At 55.0% G+C, this 14,582-nt stretch overlaps 5 protein-coding genes across 5 annotated transcripts; all 5 read left to right on the plus strand.

The window, feature by feature from the left end:
- The first annotated feature begins 472 nt into the window (after positions 1-472).
- CDEST_11610 (uncharacterized protein) lies at positions 473-2,527 on the plus strand. The gene is made up of 2 exons (XM_062927766.1): positions 473-1,097; positions 1,171-2,527. The coding sequence occupies exons 1-2, from the start codon at positions 789-791 to the stop codon at positions 2,374-2,376; spliced, it is 1,515 nt and encodes a 504-aa protein (XP_062783817.1). The 5' UTR covers positions 473-788; the 3' UTR covers positions 2,377-2,527.
- A 1,502-nt stretch (positions 2,528-4,029) lies between these two features.
- On the plus strand, positions 4,030-5,355 carry CDEST_11611 (Putative Cellulose-binding domain, fungal, auxiliary Activity family 9). Its single transcript, XM_062927767.1, has 3 exons — positions 4,030-4,399; positions 4,489-4,747; positions 4,823-5,355. Exons 1-3 carry the CDS (start codon positions 4,096-4,098, stop codon positions 5,181-5,183), a joined length of 924 nt encoding a protein of 307 aa, XP_062783818.1. The 5' UTR covers positions 4,030-4,095; the 3' UTR covers positions 5,184-5,355.
- A 1,314-nt stretch (positions 5,356-6,669) lies between these two features.
- CDEST_11612 (Putative GroES-like superfamily, alcohol dehydrogenase-like, NAD(P)-binding domain superfamily) lies at positions 6,670-7,856 on the plus strand (the record flags this gene model as incomplete). Its single annotated transcript, XM_062927768.1, has 2 exons — positions 6,670-7,593; positions 7,653-7,856. 2 exons carry the CDS (start codon positions 6,670-6,672, stop codon positions 7,854-7,856), a joined length of 1,128 nt encoding a protein of 375 aa, XP_062783819.1.
- A 585-nt stretch (positions 7,857-8,441) lies between these two features.
- Positions 8,442-9,236, plus strand: CDEST_11613 (Putative deoC/FbaB/LacD aldolase, deoxyribose-phosphate aldolase, aldolase-type TIM barrel; the record flags this gene model as incomplete). The annotated part of the gene is made up of 1 exon (XM_062927769.1): positions 8,442-9,236. The coding sequence occupies one exon, from the start codon at positions 8,442-8,444 to the stop codon at positions 9,234-9,236; it is 795 nt and encodes a 264-aa protein (XP_062783820.1).
- A 2,843-nt stretch (positions 9,237-12,079) lies between these two features.
- On the plus strand, positions 12,080-14,375 carry CDEST_11614 (uncharacterized protein; the record flags this gene model as incomplete). The annotated part of the gene is made up of 3 exons (XM_062927770.1): positions 12,080-12,108; positions 12,207-14,207; positions 14,237-14,375. The coding sequence occupies 3 exons, from the start codon at positions 12,080-12,082 to the stop codon at positions 14,373-14,375; spliced, it is 2,169 nt and encodes a 722-aa protein (XP_062783821.1).
- Between the last annotated feature and the right edge of the window lie 207 nt (positions 14,376-14,582).

The raw sequence follows: 14,582 nt of genomic DNA on the forward strand, positions 1-14,582 counted from the left end.
CATGATTTGCATGTTTTCTCTTGTTTCTGTAACCAAGTCTGTACAGTACCTGACTTGGCTGAGCGTGATTGTGCGCCTGACTGATCCTTGGAGTTAATACATCGTGCCCAGGGAAGTTTACAATTGTTCCCAAAGCCATAGGTTAACCTCTTCTTACCGCGTCTGTACATACGCATCTCCATTTGGAACCAGACAACTGATATCAAGCACCGTTCGACTTCCTTGGAAGAGGGAACTCGTCCCCTCCCCCGTCCTAAATGACGCAAACCCCAGACCGAGGAGCAGGTGCATCCCCCGTGGACACTGAGGCTGGAGTTGCCATCCCCACACGTCTCGCGTGGGCGGGCGCTTGACATGCCCCAAACCGGCCAAGCTCGACTCCCGAAGTCGGCATAGGCCGGACTGCGGGGTTGGCATACTGCCCAATTCTTCAACGGTGCCGCCGGAAACCGACCGAGACTATTTGTTTATCCATCTCCAGAGCGGTGGTTCGGGCCAGGTTTCCAGCGAAAACGGCACAGAGCCCAGGTTCCCAACAAGGAAATCCTAAGCATCCTAACCACCCGTAACCGCGTCGTGCAGGAGGTCTTCGTCATAAGGGAAGCAATACTTGCCCGACGTCAACACGAGACAATCGTGTCGTTTTCCAGAATCGCGGATCTGGTTGCTCAATCTTGGCTACCCCAATCTTGATTGTTCGAGCTCGAATCACCTCGGCCCATTGCTATTCGGGAAAAAAGACATCATCACCTGTGAACTACAGCGGCGCGCAGCAAATCGTAGTCAAGATGTCCCAGACAACCGACTTCCAGACGTTCACCGACAAGCCCAGAGTCTTCGTCCTCACAGATATCTCCAACGAACCCGACGACGCCGAATCTCTCGTCCGCTACCTCCTCTACTCCAACCAGTTCCAGACCGAAGGCCTCGTCGCCGTTTCGTCGACATGGATGAAGAACAAAGTCTGCCCGCAGGACATCCACAAGATCCTCGACGCCTACGCCGGGGCCGTCGACAATCTCAACAAACACACACATCCCGAATTCCCATACCCGTCAGCCGATAGTCTGCGAGCGCTGGTCAAGTCTGGCCCACCAGTATGCCTCTTCTCCCAATGTTTGCCGCGTGAGATTGAGCATTGAAACAACAAACTAACGTACCCTCGGATAGGTGTACGGCTTTGCCGGCGTTGGCGCCGACAAGCCCTTGACCGACGGCGCACAACTGCTTCTCGAGAGGATCAAGGCCCCCTCGCCAGAACCCCTCTGGGTCCTCGTCTGGGGCGGCACCAACGTCCTCGCCCAGGTCCTCCTGACCATCCGCGACAAGCACTCGGCCGAGGAAGCGGCCAGGCTGCGCGCGAAGCTGCGGGTCTACACCATCTCCGACCAGGACGACACCTCGGCCTGGATCCGCACCCAGTTCCCCGACGTCTTCTACATCTCCTCCATCCACGGCTGGAACCAGTACGGCCTCGCCGCCTGGACCGGCATCTCCGGCGACAAGTACTACGGCTTCGACCAGGGCGGCCCCGACTTCTCAAAGGTCTCGAAGCCGTGGATCAAGGAGAACATCCAGATCGGGCCCCTAGGCTCGGCGTACCCCGACTTCCTCTTCATCCCTGAGGGTGACACGCCGACGTTCCTCTACCTCATCCAGAACGGCCTCGGCGACCGCGAGCACCCCGAGTACGGCTCGTGGGGCGGTCGCTACGCCTTGACGGACGCCAGCGACGCCGGGCAGCGGGGGAGGCACTACAGCGACATGTCGGACTCGGTCGTCGGCGTCGACGGCAAGACGTACCGCTCCAACCAGGCCTCCATCTGGAGGTGGCGCGATACCATCCAGAACGACTTCGCCGCCCGCATACAGTGGTCTCTCAACCCCGACGCCGCATCCACGAACCACCACCCGATCGTCATCGTCAACGGCTCCCGGACGCTGGCGCCGCTGCACTTCGAGGCCGAGGCCGGATCGACCATCGAGCTGGACGCGTCGCAGACGTACGACCCGGACGGCGACGACCTGGTCTTCAAGTGGTGGCAGTACCGTGAGCCCAGCGCCACACAGTGGCTGGTGCACTTTGAGGTCTCGGAGCTCGGCATCGAGAAGCTCGACGCCGAGGGGCGGAAGATCCGGGTCACGGTGCCGGAGCCCGAGAAGTCGTGCATGGATCTGATCAGCCGGCAGCCCCTGGCCAGGGGTCAGCTGCTGCACCTCATCTTGGAGGTGACGGACAGCGGCACGCCTGCTTTGACGAGCTATCGCCGGGTGTTGATCCAGGCCACGAATAAGGACCTGAGAGGCGGGAAGCCACTGAAGGAAGGGGAGGAATTAAATGCCATCGGCGACGCCATGAAGGACTACACTGGCTGAGAACAGCTGTGGGAAAGTCTATCCTGATGACGACTTGAATGATTCACGGAGGAAAAACACTCATGTTTTCGTTCGACAGGGTTCCGCTGTCCCTTGCTTCCAAGTCTTCTGCTTCAATGAGAGAAGAAACCTGGAAAGAGAATTTAACAAACTGTTTTTAAAGCCAATCTCGTGCCCAAGGTCAGGGTTAAGTACCTGTACTCTAATATTTCCGCGGTAAACGCAGGTGAATGGAGTTGTGCACTCCCCAGACTCGACTCCAGCTGTCCCTCTTCTCTCGGTCACGTTCTCGAATATTATGCAGCCCCGGTTGCGAGTTGCCCACCTCGATGTCTTCCCATTTCTTCCATCAGTGTTGAGCATCATCTCAAAGAGTACGTACTTGAGCCTTTTACCCTAATCAGATACAACACCGCCAGCCTATCCAAGGGGAACACAGGAAGATGTGTGTACTGGATGTGCAAACGCGAATGCCGTTGGGACATTTTCTGACGTGCTTGCTAGGTCGCAAAAGTCGTCTGGTTCGGGATCCTGATACAGATTTTCGAGGGGTTTTGACGTTTCGTTGTTGACACAACATGATGTAGGGGCTTTGGGATTATTATTGTTGCCATGATCACGAGGCACAAAGTGATCAAGGAGCGAAGGAATACGTCTCCGAGGGGTTCATCTTGCCATGGTCCCATTAACGAAAGTCGGAAATGCTCACCGACTCTTAGTGAACTTGGAGCCGTTTTTTCCTTGGGTTGTGGCAATTTCTCACAAGGAGACTGTCGAGGATGGAAGGGAGTATTAGTGAGTACTAAAAATACATCTATGATGAACTTCAGCCGCCGCAAACAAGGGCCGCTGCCACGCAAGCACCTACCCACAGGATTCAAAGTCCATAGTGTCGCAAGCAAAGGGCCGAATCAATCATTCATCCCGAGGTTTCAATCAAGGGAGTCAGCCGGACGGCCACTGACTGAACCTTTACCCGAGGGCTACGGCTAGCATCCGAACGCCACCACTTAATAAACAAGTATGATAGCCTCGCCAGTCACCACGACGCAGCCCCTCCAATTCGAGGTCATCTGGAAAGTGTCAATCTCTGACAGCCACTGACAAGCATCCGCCAAGGAGGCGCTAGTTCTAATCCCGCTGCCTGTCTCCGGACGTCACACTCCGGACATGAACCGGGGGGGGGGGAGGGGGAGTGAGGTTGCGCTCAGATCCCCACCCGCTAAGAGTTGCCAAACCGTGCAAGCGAGATCTCCTTCTCCGGGAGAAGCAAGTATGCTTAAATATGCTGCCACCCTTCGTCGGGACAAGGGGGGGGGGGGGGGGGGCAAAATCCCGCCTGGCTAGTCCAGCGTGGCGAGGCGGTCTCGACCCGAGGTTCCGCGAGGGCCTCGCGGGTTGGTGCAGATATTGGAGAAACTCTGGTACGCTACTACGCGACCCCTGGGGGCGCGGCTGGCGTGTGTGGCATTAAGTGCCCGAAGAAGCAAAATCACGGATCGTGAGATACCGATGCAATGAACTCGCTGGGACCATGCGGAAGGCCACGCTCCCTTCCATCACCACGGTTTTCGTGCTGCTCTAGAAAGTGCCTTGTATAAAAAGTCAGAAGACTGACTGTCTGCATCAAAAAAATATGACACTCCACACTCCCACACACTCCAGCCTTCGCTTGATCACGGAAAGAAACACAACTCTCGACCTCGAAGAACTGGCACCATGAAGATCTCGGCAGTAGTCCTCGGCCTCGCCGCCAGTGTTTCCGGCCATGCCATCTTCCAGAAGCTCTCGGTCAACGGCGTCGACCAGGGCGCTCTGAAGGGGGTCCGAGCCACCTCTAGCAACAATCCGATCCAGAACGTCAACGACGGCGGCTTCGCTTGCAACAACAACATCCAGTACAAGGACAGCAATGTCATCTCCGTCCCGGCGGGCGCCAAGGTTGGCGCCTGGTGGGGGCATGTCATTGGAGGTCCCCAGGGAAGCAATGATCCCGACCATCCCATCGCTGCGAGCCACAAAGGTACGGTTTCACCATCCCCCCATCTCATCTGTCTGGATGCGTCTCATTTATCTGCCAGACTCATAGCTAACTCATTGTTTCTCCTCCAGGTCCTTTCATTGCCTACCTCGCCAAGGTCGACAACGCCGCAAGCACCGGCACGGCCGGGCTCAAGTGGTTCAAAGCCGCCGAGGCCGGTCTCAGCGGGAGCACGTGGGCCGTCGACACCATGATCGCCAACGGAGGATGGCACTACTTCACGCTGCCCTCATGTGTCGCCCCCGGCGACTACTTGTTGCGAGTTGAGCTCATTGCCCTGCACGGAGCATCGGTCCAAGGCGAGGCCCAGTTCTACATGGGATGCGCGCAGTAAGTTCACCACGTCAAATCTTCAGGCTTCTGCAAATGCGAGAACTGTTTGGGGAGAACTAAACGCAAATGCAGGATCCGCGTCACTGGCTCCGGGAACAACGCCGGCTCCAGCTTCGTCAGCTTCCCCGGCGCCTACTCCGCGTCGCACCCCGGCATTCTGGTCAGCATCTACGACAACACCGGCAGGCCCACCAACGGCGGCCGACCCTACTCGATCCCGGGCCCCGCCGTCATCAGCTGCTCCGGCGGCGGCGGCTCCCCACCTCCTACGTCGTCGAGCCCGCCTCCGACCAGCTCGGCACCGTCCAACAGCGGTGGTTCCGGCGCGCCCCTCTATGGGCAATGCGGCGGGAAGGGGTGGACCGGTGCAACCACGTGCGCGACTGGCACCTGCAAGGTCTCGAACGAGCACTACAGCCAGTGTTTGCCGTAAGTGGTGGACCAAAGGGGTAAACTTGGGGTCAGGTGATGGTGATGGCGGCAAACGTCAACTATGGGCTCTTGTTCCGCAACCAACCATCGAGGCTGGTGTTGGGTTCTTCTTCCCGTCCTATTGAGAAAACTTCTTGTAAATAGTTATTCGCCCTAGCGGATGTAGGTAAGTCAGCAAGTAACAATGAAGTCGTCATACTTCGTTAAAGCCTTTGGCCCAACCCGACAACTCTGGGTTTCAATTACTGTGAAAGTACCATATGCCGCAATCGTGGTCAAATTGTTGGACATGCTTAAATAAGGCGGACTGCTTCCTGGCTTTTTTGACCCATTTACCTACCGATAGTTGGCTTGCCTCAGCAGTTGTGGAGGCGAGTTGACGACGTGAAAATCACGCAGTGGAGTCGGACATGAACAGCAAAGGAACCTCTCCACACATACAACCACGGGTCGGTTAGCTCAGTTGGTTAGAGCGTGGTACTAATATGTCACCAGACATGTCGAGTAATGCCAAGGCCGGGAGTTCAAGCCTCCCACTGATCATCCTTTTGCTCCGGACGAGTGCTCGTTGTTAAAGTGTCTTTGGGAGACTCTTTGATTTCCGAATTTTTGGTGTAAACTTTACGATCGATGGCCACAGTTAGCCCCGATGTCCCCTCCGGAATTGCGGAGGTGGTGGGGCTAGAAGCCGGATCGGCATTTCCAGAGCTCGCCGAGCACCGCCGAAGCTCCCTTTTTTGCTCATGTCATCCCAGCCCGGAAGTCTTTTCTGCGTCTCGCCTTTTGTGTGCTTCAGGCTCACTCATGAAGCTGACACTCGATCTATTTCCCCAGGTCTTTCGATGTTGGTAATATGCTTCGGCGCCGAACAACTCCGGACTGAATCAATCCCCATTACCACATCACATTCCAACCAGATTTCGGCGCCGAATTGCCACGGCGTTCGTTCGTCTCAACAAAACCCCTCTCTCCCTCCCATGTACACTAAGCTTGACAATGCCACGCACGAGCCGGATGCTGCACAGAGTCGCAAGGGCCTGAAGGGCTCGTGGAGAAAAAAATGCTCAGACATTCCTGAGACGATGGTAAGCGGCTTTCGCCACGGCGACGGGGGGGAAACACAAAGCTGACTGAGCTTGATGGGCCAGCCAGAATTGGTAAGCCTCCCCGCAGATTGATCTCCGTTGGGTTGTGGCAGCGGCGGCATCGACGAACATCTGCTAGCGACGAAACTAGACATGCATGATGCTGTCATTAGACCCTTGATTACATACGGTCCAAAATCCCGGAGCGGTGTTATCCACCTCAAGTCTGCAATTCCTTAAAGAGAGCATTCGACTTGTTGCTCCAGTTTGTGTGATCGACCTGGGGCTGGGATCTTTTGGTTTGTTTCTGTGCCATATCTGAAAAGACATACCCGGCATCGCTCCCCCCCCCTCCGTCTCCATCTTTGAAAAGAAAACATCCAATCCACGGCAGACTAAAAGATGGAAATCGAAATCCCGGCAGTGCACCCGGCGGTCGCCGTCAAGGCCCCGAGGGAGCCGCTCATCATCATTGACGCTCCGACATACCCACCCGACGCCGGCGAGGTCATCGTCAAGGTGGAGTGGACCTCCTCGACGCCCTACCACCTGCACCAGGCCGACGGCGGACTGCTGATCGACATGTTCCCCCGGATCCTGGGCGACACCTTCGCGGGCACCGTGCTCCTCGTCGGCCCCGGCCCGCACCACGTCCATCTCCAGGTGGGCGACAAGGTGCTCGGGTACTCGTTCCGCGACGACAAGGACGGCAAGGAGAAGGCGGCGCAGACCCTCATCACCGTCCCGACCTTCCTGCTGGGCAAGATGCCCCGGGGCCTGACCATGCAGGAGGCCGTGACGGTGCCCGACAACATCGTCACCGTCTTCCAGGCCGCCGTCGTCGACCTCGGCCTGCCGCTGCCGTGGCCTTTGCCGGAGGGCTGGACGCCCCCGGAGGCCGATGCGCCGATCCTGCTCTGGGGCGGCGCCGGGAGCGTTGGCATGTACGCTATTGAGGTCTTCCGGCACTGGGGTTACAAGAACCTCGTCGTCGTTGCGAGCCCCAGGCACCACGAGTACCTCCGGTCGCTCGGCGCGACGGTCTGCTTCGACTACCGCGACGCGCGCGTCGTGCAGCACATCCGGGAGTATCTGGGCCCGGCAGGCGTGCCATACATCATCGACTGCATCGGCCATCTGACGGGGTCGCTCAAACCCATCACTCAGCTCGCCGAACGAGGATCCAAGGTTGCCGTCATGCTGCCTGTCATCATCAAAGACCCGACCGAGATTGAGGCTCCTATCTACCAAATGACGGAGCCCGCCGAGGGCCAGTGGAAGGAGGGCGTCATCGTGAAGGGTGTAAGGACACATTTTTACCTCAAGGTATGTTTCACAAACTCGAGACTTGAACAGGACACCTATGCTGAGGACCCCCATCACAGAATAAACTGTTCAAGGACAAGATGCAATGTGAGATCATCCCGGCGCTGCTGGAACAGAAGGTGGTGCGGCCGAACCCACAGAGAATAGTCGAAGGGAACACGCTATTAGAGCGCGCACAAGACGCCATTGTGCTCTTGAGAAATAAGGCGGTGAGTGGCGAAAGGCTTGTATGGAGAGTATCGGAGGACGGTGCCGTCTTCTGAGCCCCGGGGCATGGAGTTCAGCGCGTGAATGATCAAGTGTTTGTCCAACCATCAGAGAAACATGAACACCGAAAGGGAAGCAAATGTCATGAAAGAACCAGCATGGGACTGAGAGATGCTGGCGGGACGGGGAGAGTATTGGTTGGGGTTTCATGCAGTGATGACCACGCGCCAGTGCGACGAAAAAGCCGGTCAACAGATGCCATGTACCCGTATCAACCATGAATAAGGAACCCAATTACCGAGATACAATAAACACCGATCACAAAAACGAAACGTTGTCTCTTCGGAGGCGAGTTCAATCGGAGCGGGTAAGCTGAGGCTCACACGGCTGCGAGTATCGGAAGCTGGCTCCGGTTAGCCATACTGACGATACCGAATCAGGGAATTCATTCCGGTGGAACAAGCAGTGCCACCAGGCTGGAGGGGGAGCACTTGAGAGTCTCTTAGCAGATGTTAAGCTACTTAAGTCTGGCCTCAAGTCCTTCAGTTGACTTGAAGTTTCTCTGTTTCTCATCTTCTTTTCTCTCCATCCTCATACTACCGTCCTGCCAATTTTCTATCCGTCACGTTACCGCTTTCATCATGGCCGCCAATCCGGCCAACACCATCACCGTGACCCTTCGACAGGTCGCCAAGATGATCGATCACTCCCTCCTTCACCCCACAATGACCGACGACGACGTCCTCGAGGGGCTCCGCATCTCCAAGCAGTACGGCGTGGCCACGGCCTGCGTCAAGCCGTATTCCATTCCGCTCGCCAAGAAGGAGCTCGCAGGCACCGGCGTGCTCGTCTGCCCCGTCATCGGCTTCCCGCACGGGAACAGCACGACCGATGTGAAGGTCTTGGAGGCCGACGGGGCCGCCGCGGCGGGCGGTAGCGAGATCGACATGGTCGTCAACGTCGGCAAGGTCCTCGGCGGCGACTGGGACTATGTGGCGGAGGAAATCCGGCTCGTCAACGACGCCGTGGTCAGACGCGGCGCTGTGCTCAAGGTCATCTTCGAGAACGACTACCTGGAGGAAAAGCACATCATCCGGCTGTGCGAGATCTGTTCCCAGGTCGGCGTCGCCTTCGTTAAGACGTCCACTGGATACGGCTTCGTCAAGCAGCCCAACGGCCTCTACACCTACTCCGGGGCGACGGTACCGCACTTGAAGCTCATGAGAGATCACTCGAGGCCGGAGGTCCAAATCAAGGCGGCCGGAGGCATACGGACACTAGATGATTTGCTCCATGTCATGTCACTGGGCGTCACCCGCGTCGGTGCAACGGCTACGGTTGCCATCATGGAAGCTGCTGTGGCGAGGGGGGTTACTGATGAGCCAACCACCGTAGAGTTTAGGCGCATCGGCGGTTCGCCTTCGGGAGGCTATTGACAGAGGAGACTCAGTAGGTAAGCTAGCTGTACAGAGAAGACTTGATAATGGATGGCGTACTTCTGATCGATATCATGTTACACGAGGCAATTCAAACGTCCGCGCGCCGGGAATTCTTTCTACTTAATTACCGCCGGCTTGAAAGTGAACTTTTTTCAGCACAAGTTCTGATCATGAAGCCCCTGTCTTTTGTGATGGGTGCCATACACTTGTGACGTAGACATATGGCTCAAATATTCCAAACTGACTGATGAGGTATTTGTGTTCGTCAACAACAATTAAGTCAGAGCACCCACTTCCTGGCCCCCCCCACTTCCTGGCCACCCCAAAATGAGGGTATTCCCACCAGCACCAGTATGTTCAATTAATTATTGACTTCGTCTAGATGCCACTACAATACAGCTTCCAGCTTCACTAGGGTTATCAGAGGCGCTGGATTCAGCTGCATCATCCTCTTTATCACCAGCCTCAATTTGCGCCTGCTGGATGTCCTTGATGTTGGCGAACTTGGTGTTTGGATCGATCTGGACTGTCCTTCTTTTCCTTACTGCAGTATTGTTGATTTGGGCCTGCAGAAGCTCCAGCTTGTGCTGGGCAGTAGCCAGGCTATAGGACTGCTCGCTGAAGCCTTTTTTCACCTTCATAAAAAGGAGGCGTTAAGTACTGGCGTTATTATCCAGCTCTGTAAATAGCTTCAGTTGGCCAGCTAGATCCTTTATCTTCCTTGGCGTCGACCACACTACTGCAGACGACGCAGATGCCTATCCTTCAGCTTCCCTGCCTTCCTTGCCTCCAGAATGCCCTTTGCTGACCTGATCTGACGATGCTGATGGCTTTGGTGTTGTTGGGAGTAGGAGGGAGCTCATCAGAGGCTTCGCCATAGAGACAGGCCATAACCCTGTCCATTTCCAACCACTTCTGATGTTCTGCATTGTCATACCTGCAGTACAAGCCTTCTAATAACAGCCTATAAAGTTCCTCTTGCCTACAATAGTAGAGTCATTCCACTGACTAAGGTACCCAAGCTCCTTTCTATAGGCTGACTTGACAGGGCTGAAGACTGACTGATCAAGTGGCTGGAGGACATGGGAGGTGTGTGGCGGTAAGAATAGTAGATGGATGTTGTTTATATAGCATAACTACATAAAGTCAGTCGTTGTGTAACTCCTATGTCCATCCATAATCAGCAGCCTGACCTCCTTGCCCTAAGGAAGGGTCTAAGGGATGAAGACCTTCTGCAGCCATTTAACTGCAGTAGCATCTAAAGTCTATCTATTCTCTGTTGCAGTAAATTGCCATCCTTTATAAGGGCTAAGGTCTAGAGGAAACTACTGTTGCTGGACTGCCTTGCCCTTATATATAACGAGGGGATTTAGAACATGGCCTAGGGCAGAGATGCATTTGATGATGGATACCTATGCCCTTGATCCAGGCTGTTTCTTGCGAACAGACTTTGTCTCAGACATCCCTAGCACTAGCCTATTAGAGCCCTGGCCCTTAAGGATACTAGTCTCATCCATATTGTATCTATTGGCTGGTTTAATGCTAATGATCTCTAGTATAGCGAGATGCTTGAACTAGTCCCTAATGACCTTAGTAGATGCCTTATTAACACGTCTAGAATCAATAGAGCGACTTCTCTAGACCTTGACTGATGGATTCCTCCTTATAAAGGCCTGGATCTAGCCCCTTCTAACAGGCTGGGTATCCCCCATTGCATGGAGGATTCGTCCAGCGAACTCCTTGACTTGTTGATGTGAAGGAGGGAGCCTAAGAGCATGCTGAATCCGCACCTATTTAGCTAGCTTAGCCTCCTGACTAGGGGAAAGCCTCTGAAGGTTAGAAAAGGTAATGCTCCTTGCTTGGCTGCCCTGCAATCGAAGCTGAAGTGTTGACCTTGGTACACCATACTGCAATGATGCCTTCCTTAGGCTAAGACTGTTGCTGATGGCCTCCAGCGCTTGATTGAGCTCATCTTCGGAATATCGGACCATAAGGTATAAAGGAAGGCGTATGCAAAAAATGAAGTGATTTGGATGAGGGTTGTAAATGTTGTGATAGTTAGAAGCTGGAGGGCAGTCATGGTGTTGAGGGGAAATGAGGGATTTTTGGGTGGCCAGGAAGTGGGGGGGGCCAGGAAGTGGGTGCTCTGACTTAACGACTGGGGTTCCATTCTGATGTCGCAGCATCGTTCTCCCACCTTCCCTCTTTTGACGCCCGGTTTTTGTCCTCACAAGTCTCGCAAGTTATTTAAATACAAAGTCGTCTTTCAGTTCTAGGAAACATGTGTGACTTGAGCCGTAAAGACTTGCAACTTGAGCATTACCTGGCAGTGATCTTGTCAGGCGAACTCACCAGTTGGCCGAACGGAATGAAATACCGCATTTGGCCTAGCGCCAAAGACCGCAGACACCTCATCCGGTGGAACTCTTCTCGTTCCGACTCACTCTTCTCATCTACATGCTATGGATTCTCGGGATCAAACTACGGCGTCAATGAATGACATAGCCCCGGAAACCCCTACGACGGGAAAACGTGTCCGGAGAAAGGTCGCGACCGCATGTCAGCGTTGCCGGCGGCAGAAACTCAAGGCAAGCCCCTCTCACAGCCCATATTCTTAATACATGTATGTTGTCGAAAGCTGACTACTGAGTCCTCTCAGTGCGATACAAAACGCCCCTGTGATCCTTGCACGAGATCGGGATTCGAATGCATCAGCGCCACGCCCAGCCGATGGAGGGTACAAAGTAGTATGAGTGTCATGCCTGCAGGAAAGCTCGCGGGCGAGAGTCTCCGGAAGCGTCGTCGAGCGGAGCGGGATCGTCAAGCATCCGAAGCACACCATGGCCAAGATGCGGCTCCCGTTCAGCCAGTAGATGCTCCTATATGTAATTCACCGCCCCTAAGAGAAGACCATGTGGCCTTCGGAGTCCCATCAATTCCTGCCACGTCTTCCGCAACATCTGACAGGCAATGGTCGACTAACTCAGCCGCGATCACGTTTCTGGACGAGGTAAAAGCTTGCCGTTGGTCACTTGATGGAAACGCTGATCATAAAGCTAACTGCATTAACCAGGCGTTCCAACAACATAACGCACCAACACCCGTAGAAGCTGATACCTCCGCGTTTGCTGCTACCGAATGGAACCTCCGCAGTCCACGAGATGGGCTGGCCAGCAGAACAGGATTTACGTCCAGTGCAAGACATCGATCTTCCGACACAACAGGAATCCAGCCAAGGGCTCGTCGACATGGACCGATGGGTGCAGCCGAGCACGAGCTGATGTCGACATTACCCGCCTCAGCCCCTGCTGCCTTGCTCGTCGACAACTACTTCGACAAGATTCACTGGTTCATGCTGGTCTTCCTCCAAACCGAGTTCCGAGACAGATTCAAGAGTCTGTGCTCTGCCACGTCTGATCGGGAAGGCCAGAAGAATCCCAGGACGGGGTTTTTGAGTCTGGTTCTTGCGGTCTGCTTGACTAGTCTCTGCTACACAAACGCCCAACAAAGGGTTCGACTCAACGAGCTCGCCATCAACCCAGACCTGCTAAAAGATAGGCTGCTCACGGTCTTGCGGTTGAGACTTCTCGACATCGTCTCTTTGGGTTCCATAGAGGCGGTGCAGACATGCGTACTTTTGGGGAGCTACTACCTCTACCACGGGGAGCCTGAACTCGCGTGGCCAATCTGCGGATGTGGCTTACGCATTGCCCAAGCTCTTAGACTCCACCAACGGACCAACAACGAGGTTACGACAGTGCTGGATCTCGACAACCCAATGCACAGAGTATTAGAGACTCGCAAAAGATGCTGGTGGGCCATCTACGAGATCGAGACCTTCTGCTCGATGCTCTACGGCTTCCCACTGAGCATCGTGAACGAGGACTGCACCGTTGAGCTACCCAGCCCCTATCCCCTACGATCGAAGGACGCGTCTTGGGACGCGGCTGGGTGCAAGGCCACTGGGAGTGCTACCCTGCTCTCGTACAAGGTTTCCATGGCGCGGCTATCGATAATCGTCGCGGAAGCACTCTTGAAGCTCTACGGGACCCGCAACAAGGCTACGAGAAGGGCAGAGGGCCAGTTTGTTGAACACCTCATCACAACCGTCGCCGCTCTGGATCAGCAACTCCACGCGTGGCACGAGAGCCTTGAGAGCGAACTGCACCTGGGTGACACGACGCAGACGGGGCATCCCGAAGGCGCGGACGTCCGTTCTACGGACGTGGGAGGATATCCATCGCGAGAAGAGCGACAGCATCTCTTCAGAGTCCAGGCCTTGGCCCTCAAGCTCGCGTTCGAAAATGCGAGGATCTTGGTACACAGGCCACTACTATCTTATCGAGCAACAAGAGAACGTACCCACGCGTATCGTCTTGTAGACGGCGATCCCTTTCAGGTTTCCGTCCGCGCGTGCCGGGACGCTGCCATGCAGATCGTCAACGTCAGTTCCAGCCCAAATTTCGGGGAAGCCATCAACACGTACGCCGTATCCTTCGTGGCGTTGCATCTCTTCACCGCCGGCGTTGCTTTGTCCATCATAATGAGCCTCGACCCCCTGAGCCTGGAGTCGTACGAGTCCAAGATGGGGCTCCGGCGGCTGATCGGGGTACATTCCCAGCTCAGGTCGAAATCCATCGTTGCCGAGCAGAGCTTGGAAATCTTGAAGAAGCTCATGAAGATCATCATGGTGAAAGAGACCGACATGATGCTTCATGTCGACGAGTCACCAGAGTCCACAGGCGAGGCCACCCAGCAACGGATGGAGCGCAAACAGGGTCCAAGAAGTCCGGTTCAACGAGTGATCCACGACACCATCGTCGTCTCAGGCACGACTCTGGATGCCAGAGACGGCATGGATCACACAACACAGGGTCTCGCTCCTTTGCAGGATGCTACTACGGCGCAGTTGGACTTCTGCGAGGATCCTCTGATAACCCAAGCGCTGACCGAGTTTGAACAGAGCAAGTAAGCCTCTTACTTCTGATAATTCCCAGTGAACTGACTCGAACTACAGTCATGAGATACGATCAAGTCAATGATCCTGAGGGAGGGTTTGTCGACTTTGGCGAGTATCTCACGGAGAGTTGCTTTGAAAGACAAGATCAAGGGTGGATGTGGAACCGTGGAAACTGAGCAATGTCTCCTGGCCGACACCATAGGTTGGAAGACTTTCATCCATTTTTGGGTAAATATAGTGGCGGTCTTTTTAATACCTAAGAAGCTCAAGACTATGTTTCACGGCTTCAACAAACACCAGCTTGAATCAACAAAAAATAGTTACAGTCACAACTTTCGCCATCACCACGGCACTCTACATCAGGCAGGCAGGCCACCGGCTTG

This window comes from Colletotrichum destructivum, chromosome 7 (assembly GCF_034447905.1).
Source record: "Colletotrichum destructivum chromosome 7, complete sequence".
Taxonomy (NCBI): domain Eukaryota; kingdom Fungi; phylum Ascomycota; class Sordariomycetes; order Glomerellales; family Glomerellaceae; genus Colletotrichum; species Colletotrichum destructivum.